We start from the raw sequence: 15,220 nt of genomic DNA, 5'->3' as shown, positions 1-15,220 counted from the left end.
ATTCTGAGTTTAAAATAGTCCAAAAGGGGATTGATAAAATTGGCAGTTTGTTCATGATTCAGGTTGCTGAAAAAATTTGCTCCTGTGTTTTATCAATCTTCTCCTTTGTTTTTTTGCGCTTTACTCTCACGTTTGTTCTTTTTTTTTTGTCTGAGAGGATCGGAAGCACTTCAATGATTACGCGCACATTATTATCATTAGCTCAAGAAGTTTGTTTGAAATGTAGATGCACGGTGAGCGCTCTGGAGAAAGTGAAACTGCTCGCACATTTAGATGGCCTCATAAAACAAAAACAGGACGCAGCAGATTTTGTTCTTCTTGGCTTTGTGGTTGTTCATCAAGACAACGACAAGGTTTGTTCGAGCTTGGGTTAATCATGGCTTGTTAACATATGCATATAATATTACGATGTAATGTCTTGGCTGTGTATTTAAAACATGTCGGTTTTTGGTTTTCATTCTCCTGCTTTTGCGAGTGACGTTTCTCTGTAAACCAGTAGCGTTCAGCTGCATGTCTAGCTCCGCCTTATGGTACCCTTTATGCCTGATTGGTACCCTTTGCATAGGGTGACCAAAAAGTTTTACAGTACAGTACACTTTTAGGTATCTTTCGACAATGGAAACGACCATAAAAGTGTACCGAACCGTATGGTACCGTGCCATAAAAGTCTACCGTACCATACTACTTTTTGAGTACCCTTTCCAAAGAGTACCTAGCACAACAAAAGGGTACCAAAAGGCGGAGCCAGACGCGCAGCTGAACGCTATTAGTTTACAGACAAGTGTTACTAGTGCGTGTACAAGCAAGAAAATGAAAACAAAGGAAGCGCCATTTTTAAGTACACAGCCGAGATATTACATCGTAATACTATACATATAATATCAAGCCATGGTTGACCTAAGCTTAAACAAACCTTGACGTCATCTCGATAAACAACCACAAAGCCAAGAAGATAAACCTGTTGTCCTATTGTTGTTTAAGAGGCCGTCTAAAGTGTGAGCGGTTGCACTTTCTCCAGAGAGGTTTTTTTCATAACAAACTTCTTGAGCTCATGGTAATAACGTGCGCATGATTATTGATGTGCTTCTGACATCTGACGATCGCAAAAGTGAAATGCGAAAAAAACAAAGGACCGAATGATTCTTTCAGCAACCTGAAACATCCCCAAACTGCCATGTTTAGCTATTATCATCACCTTTTGGTCTATTATGAACTCAGAATGACGGAATTTCTTTCTAACAAGAGGTTACATGTGCTGCTGAAGATTAAAGATACAGATGAGAGGTTTGCACGGTGTTGGGTGTGGTTTTAGAACCCAAATAAAGCCTAAATGTATGCTGTGTGGAGTTTTTCTGTAATTTGTAACATATTGGAGACTGTAAGGGTCTGTATGTGTTCATGAATGCTGCATTTATTTATTTAATATAATTGCGGATGTTATAGTAAGCTATTTTTCATCATTGATCTGCAGTTATAATCAAGTTATGTTCATAGAAAGGTAAGTAATAAACATTTATACACAAGTATTTGTGTGTATAAAGCCTCTGTTTTGTAAGCAGTGCTTCTCATATGATTTGTGAATGGTCTGTACAGCTTTGCTTTGACATTTCCTCGAGTGAGAATGACGTCGACTGAAACTTGTCGTACACCACGCCCACCAAAGGGTTACCATTGGTACCCTTTGAGCAGTGGAAACACAAGCCTGATAAAGGTGACCCATACCGACTCGTACCGTACCACTCAGTGGAGCATGTAGTGTGCAACATGATTTGTGCTACAAGTAAAGATTGTCTTTCTTATTGAGTTTTTGCAAGGTGTAGTTTAAGTAAAGTGTCTGGTGCATATGGAGATCCCACTCACCTGGAAATGCACAATATTTTTATAGAGATGTGGAGTGGTTTTAAGGAAGTGTCTGTTAAAGGGTCAGAGAGATAAAAGAGTTTTCTACAGGTTTTTTTTTTTTTTGTTGCTGATATTTAGATTTTAGTTAATGTTTAGTGACTTGGTTGCTTAATTTATGCAGTTTTTACGTCAGGCAGTATTTATATGAAAGAAAGTTCGCCTTATAATAGTTTATTAATTAAGTTCAGAGATCACTTTTCTAAAGTTAAAATGTGTTCTTCACTGTATGTGTTTCCCTTTTGTTCTTTGCCTTTTTTTACAATCATGCAGAAAATTCAGAAAATGTATATTTGACTAATATATCCATATCTGAAGGGTTATTGGTATCTCAGTCAAAAACATTCCATATCAGTGCATTTCTAGAAGTAAAGCTCTGCCCACAGTTGTCGTAATCTTCTGAAAACAGCACACATGAGAGCTGCATGACTCGTTACACATGTTTCTTTGGAGTTGGATTGATAACAAAATTTTGGCTTGATGTGATGCCAGGATTTGATGCTAAATCAACAACAAACAAAACAAACAGGCTCAGATGACTGGCGAAACCAACTACTGCCAGTTTAGCAGATGAAACATCATCTTATGCATCTGTTCCGAGTGTCTTATATTTGTGTTGGTAATATATAATCAATTTATTCTGGCTTGATTTAGAACACTGATTTCAAGATTTGTTTGCAGAATTAGATATGGTGTGAAAATGACTGGGTCATGCAGATGTTGCTTGAGTGTCATGTTTAGTCTTTTGAAAAAAATATTCACAATCTGTGTCTTCACAATAGTCAGATTGTCGGGTTGGCAGCTGATCAGTGCACTCTTAACAGCATGTGCCTTTCAGCCAATCAGCGAGGGCTACAGAGTAAACATCATGAAACATAATTAATATTCATGTGCAAAGACTTGATGCTTGAATTTGTTAATGAAGAAAAAAAAATCATCATCTATAACATTATAAAATATTAAATGTTATTTTAATCTATAAATTAATAATTTTTTTAATACATTTAATTTGTAAATGTATGTTTTTAGAAGTCCATATTTGGAAAGAAACTAGTGTTTGGTGTAAAACCAAACACTAGTCATTTATGAAGTGTAAATAAAACAAATCTTGGACTGTCCCGCTTTAAAGTCCCATGAAATTAAAATAAGGTTTTTAAGACGTTAGTATCAGTATTATTCACTTTTAGGATATCTTTTAGCTAGTGTGCTCCAAAACTGTGACAAAGTTTGCAATTTGATGATATAAAACAGGATGCTTTTTGTTTTAGAATTTTCATTATATGTTATTGTAAAAAAAATCTAATTAATCTTTTGTTGTTTTTATTGTATTTTATTTTTCTTCATCAAAATATCCTTTGTTGCTGACATATCATTCAATAAAAAAGATATGATGATACATAAAGTTTAAATAAATGCTGCTTTTTAACTTTTTACATTTTTTTTACTTTTTCTAAAAAAAAAATTTGATTTATTTGCTTTATTATTATTATTATTATTATTATTAGTGTTATTATATATTTTTACAAATATGTGTTTTTGTTTTTACCTTTTTTTTACAAACAAATTTGTGAATTTATAAAGAAATAGTTTTTGTTTAACTTTTTTTACAAGTTTGTAATTTTTTAAATAATTAAAATATTATTATATATTATAAATAAATTATAAATTAATAATAATTATAATTATTTTTTATTTAATTAATTTAATTATAAAATTATACAAATTATAAATTTTTTTTAAATAAGTATAACATATTATTATAGTTATTATAAACAATATTTTAAAAAATATTATTTTTTAACAATACAAAAATGTTGTAAGCCAAACATTTACTGAACAGCCATTCTGACTTTACCTAGAATGACCTGCTAATGGATTACATCGGTGTAAAGATGCTTTAAACTCAGATTTGCCTCACAGGAGTTATTTACATTAAACATAATATTTTAAAGTATTAATTTTATATAAATTACGAATAATTAGAACTTTTTTGCTGTATCTTTAATAAAATAAAATGAGTCAATCCCAGGTAGAGTTAAGAAAAGTGATTTTATATGCACGTAATGCTTATGGACGGAAAGTGTCTGTCTACCTTATTCTATTAACTTTTGAAAAAACAAACTATTGTTACTGCATTGATCACCAAATAAAGTAATTTAATATGTAATCAAATAATTCTTGATTGTAGATTTTTGGTATATATTACTTGGTTGCACTAAATAACATTTTAGTGTATTTGTTTTCCAAGAAATGTTTTGATGCTGAAAATCTCTTTTCTTCAGGGTGTCCGCGGGGTCTTAAAGTATTAAAAGTTGATAAAGTTTGCCTGAGTTAAATCTGCCAATACCAGGATGCTATGTAGTTTATGAAATCAACGAAATCCTGCTGGATTTGAGATCATGCTGCTTCGTTTACTGCAGTAATCAAGGCAACACCATCATTTCTGCAAGTCATAAATAGGAGCCAACCTGCTGAATTAGCTAGGTTTTTACTATATGAATAATGTTTTAGTTTTTGATTAGTTTCTCACATTAATATTTAGTAAATGTACTGTAAGTTCAAATCTTGCCAGTGTTTCCGGTTGAAACCTGAAGCGGTTATAAGGTCTTAAAATGTGTGGAAAGAGTCTTAAAATGGTTCTTAAAAGGTATTGAATTTGAATCTGATTCCTGTATATACTCTGTTCTTTCACCCATTTGGATTTGAAGTGGATAAATGTTGTTTTTACACGTCTAAGTGAAGTAATTATTCTTTTTGTATTTATGTGCAGTGTGTAAGGAGCCCCAATACAAGGTTGAGGAGTCAGGTTATGCTGGCTTTCTGATGCCCATAGAGGTCTACTTCAAAAACAAGGTGAGCCTCTTCCTGCAACTTCTCTTGCTGTTGACTTTTGTTCTATAGTTAGTCTATTTTTTGTTTTTGTTTTCACACGTTCATACGCATATATCTCTCACTCTGTGACTCATCAGTATCAGTTTCTCTTCCTCTGTTGTGTCATTTGTGAACTTCCCCTCACTGGCATTAAGCCATCAGTGTAGAGTAAGCAGAGGAGCATGATTCGCCTTATGAGCTGAGCCATAATAATGCAAAATAATTACTCTCTTTTTTTTTTTCCCCAACCCACCCGCTGACTCACTGGCTTGTGATATGTAACCATATCTGATCTGAAAAACATCCCCGCTTTACTGAGAGTCTTGTTTTCTTGAGTTGTTTTCGACAGAGATAAACAGATTGAGCTGGAGAATGTTCATCTGTGCGTTTGATTTGTAACTCTGATCCCTGCTGAGGTTTTTCCCTTAAATCTTGAATGATCCTCTGGCTGAGCGCTCCTAAATCACCCCTGTTGACTCACTTTAAAAGGATAGTTCGTAATGTACTCACTTTCATGTGGTTCCAAACCTTTCAGTTTCTTGTCTCTGTCAAACACAAAAGTAGATTTTTTGAAAAATGTTAAGAGGAAAAAAAACACCATGGAAGTTAATAGCTGCTAGTTTCTGACGCTCTTCAAAATATTTTCCTTTTTTTTTCTACAAAAGGATGGAAGCTGAGTAATTGATGATTCATTATTTTGTTTAATAGAACAATTGTTCAGGGTCCTGAAACTAACTATTTTGTAACTGCTTAGATAGTAGATCTCGAAACCTTTCGCTTTGCAAAATAGGCAAACTTTTGGGAAACAATGACTTCACAGTACCATGTGACCAGAAGGTAGAACCCGACATGTAATAACCAGTAACAACAACAACAATGGCGGATTACAGAGTTTGTGCTGCTGTTATGTTTATTATAACAAAACCTTTTAATGATTTATTAACTATATGGCAAGCAGAGACTAATTCACGGTTACATGTGTGACTATTTTAAAATCCATCATGGTGTCCTGTTAATGTCTGTACTCTGTGCACTGAAGGTCTTCTTACTCATACTCGCTGCATTCTTTGGTGATTTTAGTGTTTCTGTGTTTGTTTATAGTGTCAAACATGCACATTACACAGTTTTAACACAGTTTGTTTTATCCCCATAGGGATTTCAGACCCTTTTGTCCAGGGCTATTCAATAAGTTTGTCATGGGGGGCAGTTCATAAAAAAGCATCCCTAATGAGAGGCCAGAAAGATATGACTTGCAATATGAGTGATGACACAACAGCAATATAAGAACCCATACGTTGTATGCTTGCTCCTTAAGACACCCACGTTGGCTTTTTCTACATTAAAATGTTAATATATTGTATTTTGAAACTACATTATATCAGTGCATTGTACAATAGACTTTTTTACAAACGTATTTAAATGTTGTATTTCGAAGCACAACAAAAGCAGTGCATTGCTTAAGTAGGCTTTTTCGACATTCAGACACATTCATTTGTTTTAAGTTATAAACTGCATAACAATTAGGGATGCGTCAATCATAGATTTTGGTTGTACAATTGTATTGTCTTAAGAAAAAACATGGTTTCACGATTATCATGATTATTATGCATTTTTTAAATTCAAAACACCACTAGTAATCAAATACAGCACAAAATATTAATGAACAAATAATAGTGAGATCATTTCTACTATGTGCACCTGGAGGGTGCGAGTGCGTCCGCTTGCATCTGACTCAGATTTGAACAGTATGGAAGATCAAACTGATTAATTAGACCTTGAGCAAAAGTTTCACAACTGCACGTTTTTGCTTCTTCAGGTGTAGCCTTAACGCTTAGCTTATTATGTATTACCAAAGGTTTAGGAAGCTGTTTTTTATAAATTGCAAAATAGCTAATTTGGGAATAGGCTGCTCATGAAGAGCTTTAGAAGAACATTAAATCTTATAATATTATATGTATAACAACAATGCACCAAAGTCTTTGCTTCTTTGCATAATATTTGAAATCATCATGCAGATGTTTGCAGGCATAAGTCTGGACTTGGATTGATTTGTACTCTGGACTCTAGCTGTAGTGCTCTGTTAGACATCTTTTTATGGCAGATTATGAGTTAGAGCTGAATGAACAATCATTAAAGGGCTTCTATTTTACCTCTTTTACATTTGTTTACATTTACATTTATTATACCATGCCGAATATGTAAATTTAGTAGTAAAATTACATTGTAGCCGTTTTGTTGCCTGTGTCTTTAAATGCACATGAGCTGGTTCTCTCCACCCACTGTGCGTGTCTGTTTCTCTTGCTGCGTCACATAAACAGCAGTCAGTGACGTAGACAGCAATGAAGCGAATAATGGAGATATTCAGATCAGAGTCAAAAAACAAATAAGGTTATTTGATGTATTTGTTGTGGAGTTTATTCAAGCCTTTCTGAAATGATGGGTCCTATGAATGCTGTTGCAAAGTTCGCAATACACACACATATAACTTTCCACTGATTTTGCACATAAAGTTGAGGCGAATTTGACAGGATACAAGTCAATATACACCTCTGTATACACTGCTAGATCTATCATGCTACTGTACAAAAATAAACCAGATTTAACGTCAACAATCTGAGACTTCTGTTGTATATTGAATGTGGATTCACTATACCTACACACAGTTCTGTTCAAACAGTTCCAAAAGCATCAGAGGTGCCCTTTAAAACATCATGACGCTGTATTGCTGCTTTGTTTTTGAAATTAAGCATGCCTATAATTTTAATAATGGAACATTAAATCATCTTCATTATATTGTATTCATGATAATTGGTTGTTAATTGTTTAACATTCATTAGGCAATAAAGCTGATATGGCAGTAAATTCAAAAACGGCAACAAACAGTCTCATCACATACTGAGGGAAAACATAAGTAAGCATCATGTCTTTGAGTTGTTCATTGATGTGCAAAGATTTAATGGAATCCCTGAATACTTTAATTCACACAGGAGGAACCAAAGAAGGTGTGCTTCAATTACGACCTGTTCCTCAACCTGGAGGGGAACCCGCCGGTCAATCACCTGCGTTGTGAGAAACTCACCTTCAATAATCCCACGCGGGACTTCCGTCGAAAGCTTGTCAAAGCGGGAGGGGTGAGAGTTTACTTTACTACTCCTCAGATCCATTTGTTAAAAACATTTTGTTGCGGATTTTCTAACAAATTGTACACATTTTTTGGGTAAATGTGCTTTAATCCTGCATTTATTTTGTATTTATCAGCTCATCGTGGTCCCAGAGGGGGCAGAGGTGGTCCCAAGACCCAGCCCAGATTACCCTATGCTTCCAACCATTCCACTCTCTGCCTTTTCAGACCCCAAGAAGAGCAAGACCTCACAAGGATCAAAGGTCAGTAAAAGGAGAAATAAGCCATTCTCAGTCTGAATGATACTCTTTTTATGCATTGGGGTGCAAAATACTAAGATCTCAAAGAAAATCAGCATTTGTTTCGGTTTTTAAATAGAAAAAAAGATTTGATGTAAAATGAAAACAATATAACTAAATTATGTTATTCAAACAATAAGTGTTCTCTTTTTAAAAGAAAAAAAAGAAAAAACTTTTGTTGAGCTGACACACTAAACTGTTTATAGAATATTTCTATTTTAAAAAAAGCTATTTTTCTGAACTCTGTTCATGATAGGAAAAATATATGATGTTTTCTACAGAGATCTAAACAGCTGTACTGTTTTTAACAGTCATACAAATATAAACAACAAAATCATACGTCCAGGGCACTCAAGAAGTAAGCGAAAAATTAAAAAGCCGTTGTTAACAAAGATAATAAAGCCTTGTGTCGCAGCTGGAATGAGAACCAGCTCCTCCAAGTCTGAGGCCATGGTGATTCACTGAAAAAAGGTGGCTTGTCATCTCCAGGTTGGAGGAAAGTCTTTACCAGAGGTGGAGTAGTTCAAGTATCTTTGTGGTTTTGTTCATAAGTGAGTGAAGGATGGAACGTGAGATTGACAGGCGGCTTGGTGCAGTGGCAGCAGTAATGCGGTCTGTTTACCGGTCCATTATGGTAAAGAAGGAGCTGAGCCGAAAGGCAAAGCTCCCGATTTACCAGTTAATCTACGTTCCTACTGTCACCTATGGTCGTGAGCTTCGGGTCATGACCCGAAAAGACAAGATCTTGGATACAAGCGGCCGAAATAAAATTCTTTCACAGGGTGGCAGGGCGCACCCTTATAAATAGGGTGAGGAGCTCTGTCACCTGGGAGGAGCTCAAAGTAGAGTCGCTGCTCCTCCATATCGAGAGAAGTCAGCTGAGGTTGCTCTGTTTCGGATGCCTCCTAGACGCCTACCTAGCGAGGTGTTCTAGGCATATCCCACTGGGAGGAGGCCTCGGGGAAAACCCTGGACATGCTGGAGAGACAATGTCTCACAGCTGTCCTGAGAATGCCTCAGGATCCCCTTGGACGAGCTGAAGGAAGGGTCTGGTGAGAGGGAAGTCTGGGGTTCTCTCCTAAGACTGCTGTCCCCGCGACCCAGCCCCGGAAAGGCGGTAGAAAATGAGATGAGATTAAATTTTTTCACTTCTCAGGCTTTTGTCTTATGATTGTGTTGTTTATTTTTATGAATCCCTTATCCAAAGACCACTGACACATGATTCACCCCTGAAGCTCTTTTTTTATCTTAGTGATAAAAAATAAGTTTAAGGCTGTGTGTCCATCGAATGTTTTTTGTGTTGCAGAAACACGAGCACTGTTCTAAAAGCGCTCCGCTGTGAGCATTTTGCTGTATAGTGGTTGTTTTTTTTTTGTTTTTTTTTTTTTGTTTTGTTTTTGTTTTTTTTTTTTGTTTTTTTTAGTCGGTTGTAAAAATACAGAGTATATCTTGATGTACCGTTTCAAGTTCAAATCTTTATTGTTTGTTGACAATTGCATGTTATTATCCCGCCCCTCCTTCACTGTGTAATCGCTGAAAAAACGCAGAATGATCTGCGCTGACCATGAAATTCAATTCCAGTTTATTTGTATAGCACTTTTCACAATAAATATTGTTTCAAATAATTATTGTGATTATGGCAAAATTTTTAGCCCTCCTGTATTATTACCCCTTTAGTAATTTATTTCCCATATTTCTGTTTAACAGAGAGCAGATTTTTTTTCAAAACATTTCTAAACATGATAGTTTTAATAACTTATTTCTAATAACTGATTTATTTTATCTTTGCCATGATGACAGTAAATAATATTTTACTAGATATTTTTTAAGATAATAGTATACAGCTTAAAGTGACATTTAAAGGCCTGACTAGGTTAATTAGATTACCTAATCAGGTTAGGTTAATTAGGCAAGTTGTTGTATGATGGTTGTTCTGTTGACTATCGAAAAAAATATAAAGCTTAAAGGGGCTAATAGTTTTGACCTTAAAATGTTTTTAAAAAATTGAAACAAATAAGACTTTCTTCAGAAGAAAAAATATTATTAGACATTCTGTGAAAATGTCCTTGCTCTGTTAAACATCATATGGGAAATATTTAAAAAAGGGGGTTTAATAATTCTGACTTCAACTGTAGGTGATGTCCAAGTTGCCTAAGTAGAGGTGAACGTTACTGTGTACATGTTCAATAAAGTGTATTAGGGGTGTATGTTTACACCCCTAATACTAGTCTTATTATTAGTCTTTGGTTGGCACAGTCTATTCACAAGTCTTGGATTTCATCAAGTGTCCCTGCACAATCTCTAGAGGTCTCAGGGTGGGCATCCCCAGGCGGAAATAGAGAACAAAGAAAATAATTAGCCTAGCTGCTGTTCATAATGGATTTGAATTAGAGATAATAAATGTCAATGCAAACATAATGTTCTATAAATGAAAATAGGAGTTAAACTATAAACAAGCATTGAAACAAACACAAAACATCTGAAGCATTTCTAACAAAGTGCCTGGTGCCATAAGACATGAAGAGTATGTGTCTTGCCCGCTCAGTGCTGAAGGCATTTAAAAAACGCAATTCTACTATTGACAACAGAAACAAATACTCTTAAGGACCAAATCATGAAATTGAAATGATTTCTGATGGATTATTGATTACAAAAATTTATCACAGAAAAAAATTTCGTAGAAAATATAATTAAGTTAATAATAAAATATATAAAAAGTTATTTGAATTGTACTGAATTCCAGTAATATTTAAAACTATTACTGTTTTAATTATTTTTTTGTTTCTGTTTTTTTTGTTTTGTTTTTCTAAGAAATGCACCCTTATTTAACATAAAACACCTTCAAAAACAACAAACTTCTAAAATAGTGACGTAATGTAATGCAAGGAAAACATCAGTGGGCGCACATCTAGGAGATTCTTCAAGGCAGATACTCGATCAATTAATATAATATAATATAATATAATATAATATAATATATAATGTAATATAATATAATATAATATATAATATAATATAATATAATATAATATAATATAATATAATATAATATAATATAATATAATATAATATAATATAATATAATATGTTAGACAGAATATAATGTATATGCAGTTTTACTAAACAAAAAAATGTAATATGATCTAATATAATATAGCACCCTCTGCTTTTCATCTCAAGTACTTTATCATGTATGAATAACAGATTCTGTACCTGTCCGGATATTAAGGAATCAGATCCCTTTCTGTTTTCCTCCTTTTGTTTACTTCTGAGCAGCAGATTAGATCGTTTCAGTGGGAATGAAGTGTCCATTATGTAAGACATGTGTCATATCTCTATGAAATGACCTTGGCTTTATCATCTGAGAGCGTTGGCTCTTTGTCTGGGTCACTGTGCGGCCTCTTTCATTAGCGTGGTAAAAGAGGGTCAGGCTGCTGCTGCTGCTGATTTACTGTGATCATCCAAAGCTGGACGTCTTCCAGCTTCCCCATTATCCTTAACAGTCCAGATCTCAGCACAGCCTCATTAATACAGCACATGACCTTTGCATGAAGGTCACTGATGGGGGATATGCTCGCAGTTCAGACATGCTTTAATGGTCTTTTGTGATGATTTTATTATTAGAGGTGTCAAACGACGTATTTTGTTCTAATTGGGGATCTGTTGTTTAATTGTGTTTGACTATGTGTACGGTGGGAAATGGTTGACAGATGGTGAGGATGTGAGACTTGATGTTGATTACATTATTAATATTTGAGAACATGCAAACTACACACAGAGACACCAACTGAGCAGAGGTTTGAACCAGCGACCTTCTTGCTGTGAGGTGAAAGCATTACCTACTGCACCACTGCCTCACCCACACATTCAATCAATAAGTATTAATTTATATATACAGTTATAGCATGTAGCTTTTCTTTTATTTAAAGAGTGTGTTGCAATATTGAGCAGAAGCTGGACTTTACTAAATTTTTATTGCAAATCAATTCAAATCGCAATATCTGCCCAAAAGAAACGTAATTAAATATTTTCCTGAAATCACAGAGCCCTATTTGCACTGCAGTAGTATTGCTTTGTTTTTTGTTTTTGTTTTTTTTTTCTCAATTATTTCAGCCCTTTCCAGCTGAAACGAAAAAAAAAAATCCTGCTGTTTTGGAGGAAAATGTTGGTGCATTTCTACTTTGGTACACTTTGGTATTTCTGTGCTCATTTTATACGTTGATCTAAAGCAGAGATGCTCAAAGTAGGGCCCACGGGCTAAAGTTGGCCCATGGTAACCTTTGATTTGGCCTGCCATCCGCTCAGAAAAGAGATTTAGAATGATGTGAAGGTTGGGGCTGATGCCTTCAAAAGAGATCGCCTTAATGATTTAATGTAACCTTTTGATTGTTTATTATTGAGCTACAAAAAGCCAACTGAAATGAAATGTTTCATATAAATGTTTAGATTTTGAAACATGTAAATATGTCACTCGAAGATTGAGGACAATGCACTAGGCGGTGCAGCTTGACTCGTGTATTCAGCACTGAACAACATTGTGTCATTATAAATGTTATTGTTAGATTGTCCTTATGTTTTATTGTTAGAAGTTCATTATAAAATATAAAAAATATATATTAAACATAAAATACAAAATAAAAATAGAATTATTAATATGATTAAAGTATTTTTTTCTATTTATTTTAAAAAATTTAAATATTAGGAAACTACCATTGCAGCTGTAATGGTACTGTATGTTTACCTTCGACCCACCACCCTCAGTCAAGTTTGGTTTTTGGCCCTTCATAAGCAAAAATTTGGGCACCCCTCATCTAAAGAGATGTGTTGCCTCATATGCATCAAATTGTGTCTAAATATGTAAAAAGTGAAAGTTCTGACCAGAAACAAATGTTTTTTCTTCTTCCTGCAGGAGCCGAGTAAAGAAGGCAGCAAAGTGTCCAAATCCCACAAAATGGCCAAGGAGCATCGAGAGCGGCCGCGAAAAGACTCTGAGAGCAAAGCTACATCTAAAGGAGACTCTGAGCGGGATGGCACCAGCAAAAGCAGCCGCGACCCTTCGTCATCTTCATCCTCGTCATCCAAGAAAACAGAAATTAAAGTGAAAGATGACAACAAAGTCCTGCCCAAAGCTGCTTTTAAGGAGCCCAAACTGACATTGAAGGAGTCCAAAATGGAAAGCATGTCTCCTAAAGGAGGAGGTGCAGGAGCGGCGGGTGGAGGAGGAGGAGCAGCCGATGGAAAAGCACCCAGCAAACGACCCTCTAATGCAGAGTCTCCCAAACCGAGTGTGAAGAAGCCAAAGAAGGGGAGTTCAGAGGGGTCGAAGTGCTCCGGCAGTGGGGGGTTCACTGGGACCTCCCCCCGCACCACGTCTTCCTCCAACACCTCCTCAGGATATGCCGAAAAGAAGACCTCGAAGGAGAAGGGTCGCTGGGCCAAGGGAAAGTCAGAGGCACAGGGGGTCAAGGAGACCAAGAAGCCTCCGGAATCAGACGACTCCAACTCTGATGATGAGGCCTCGTCCAAATCTGAGGTTTGACTCATTATTCATGGACTTGTTTGCTCTTTAAGTTGTAGATTTTGAAGTGAGGTCTATCTGTCTGTCTGTCTCTATCTATCTTTCTGTCTCTTTATCTGTCTTTATGTTTTTCTGTCTCTTTCTGTCTGTCTCTCTGTATGCTGTATGTGTCTGTCTGTCTGTTTGTCTGTCATTTATCTTTCTGCATGTCTGTCTGTTTGTCTGTATCTATCCGTCTGTATCTGTGCATCTGTCTCTGGGTCAAATTTGAATGCTTATTTACATTTATTAGATTTTAGTTAGATAAATATTTCAGAACATCAAAAGTGTTTATTTATATACTAGTATTTCTTTATACTGGAAGATTTTATGAATAAAAATATAATGCAAAGGATCAGGAATTTATCACATGAAAAAAGATCTTATGTGGCAATAAGTCCATAATTGTTCTGTGCGTTTACACAGTGACCATATTTATCAATGTAAACACAAAAAGACAACATTAACATTATAGCAGACACTGTAAAAAGCCCATTCCAGGCTGCTAGACTTTTCTGGCAGGGTATTCGAGTGTCATCGAGTGTCAGAATGTTGTGGGACTGCTATACAGAGCTTATTATTGGGTATTATAGATAGCGAAATTTAGCTAGTTTTTATTTGAGCTTTTTTTTTTAAACCATGATTTTAAAAATTGAATGCCGTTTTGAATATATTAAAACATCTGAATATATTAACATCTGAATATATTAAAACATCAAACATTGTTTGTCATACAAATTTGTAATAATGACAAAAAATACTAATTTGTGTATCTCCTGACTTCCGGGTGCAGCTTTGCTGCCATTGTGGCTGGTGTGTTCTGGGAAATTTTCATACCTCGTTTCGGGTGTGGTCCTGAAAAACTCTCTTTCGAGGGGTATCTAGCCCTTCCCCTTAGCCCTACGCCTTCAAGTTAAAGAGAATTAGGACACCCTTAAGGCTTAACGTGAAAGCACAAAACAAGGGATAGGGGGTAAGGGGAAGATCTAAGGAGTACAATTGTGATTAGGCCTTTATCAGTTAAATAAAATATTCACATTTACACTCTAAAAACAAAAAACAAAAAAAAAACTGAAAATGAGGCAGTTTTGGCATAATGCAGAAATTATTTGTTGTCAAATATATTAAGTTTTTTTTTTTTTTTTTTTTAACAAAAGAAAAAACTGAAATAGGTTTTGGAGAAAGTTAAGAGTTAAATTTGAGACATTTTATTAATTATATAACGGTAGACAGCTTAAAGATTTATGTTTTAGAGTAAAGCAGCTGTTGTTTTTAACTGCCATATAGTTAAGTTTTGTGTCGAGGTGATGATACACAGCGTAACTTTTTGAGAAGTGTTGTTGGATAATATTGTAGAAAGATGTTGCTTTGCTAATTTGCTGCTAAACATAAAACATGCTGGATAAGTTGGCGGTTCATTCCGCTTTGGCGACTCCTGATAAATAAAGGGACTAAGCAAAAGAAAAATTAATG

The 15,220-nt window shown here is 35.0% G+C and overlaps 1 protein-coding gene across 4 annotated transcripts in view; it reads left to right on the top strand.

Annotated features, from left to right (window-relative positions):
- mllt1a (MLLT1 super elongation complex subunit a) overlaps positions 1–15,220 on the top strand; it is a 36,511-nt gene that overhangs the window by 10,003 nt on the left and 11,288 nt on the right. For all 4 annotated transcript variants that reach the window (XM_005166938.5, XM_009303913.4, XM_688768.10 and 1 more), the window contains exons 3-6: positions 4,670–4,752; positions 7,758–7,901; positions 8,029–8,154; positions 13,100–13,723. In XM_005166938.5, the coding sequence (XP_005166995.1) occupies positions 4,670–4,752; positions 7,758–7,901; positions 8,029–8,154; positions 13,100–13,723 (977 nt within the window). The remainder of the gene's footprint in view (positions 1–4,669; positions 4,753–7,757; positions 7,902–8,028; positions 8,155–13,099; positions 13,724–15,220) is intronic.

Source organism: Danio rerio, chromosome 8, assembly GCF_049306965.1.
Source record: "Danio rerio strain Tuebingen ecotype United States chromosome 8, GRCz12tu, whole genome shotgun sequence".
In the NCBI taxonomy this organism is placed as follows: Eukaryota; Metazoa; Chordata; class Actinopteri; order Cypriniformes; family Danionidae; genus Danio; species Danio rerio.
This window is presented reverse-complemented; position numbering and strand designations above follow the sequence as displayed.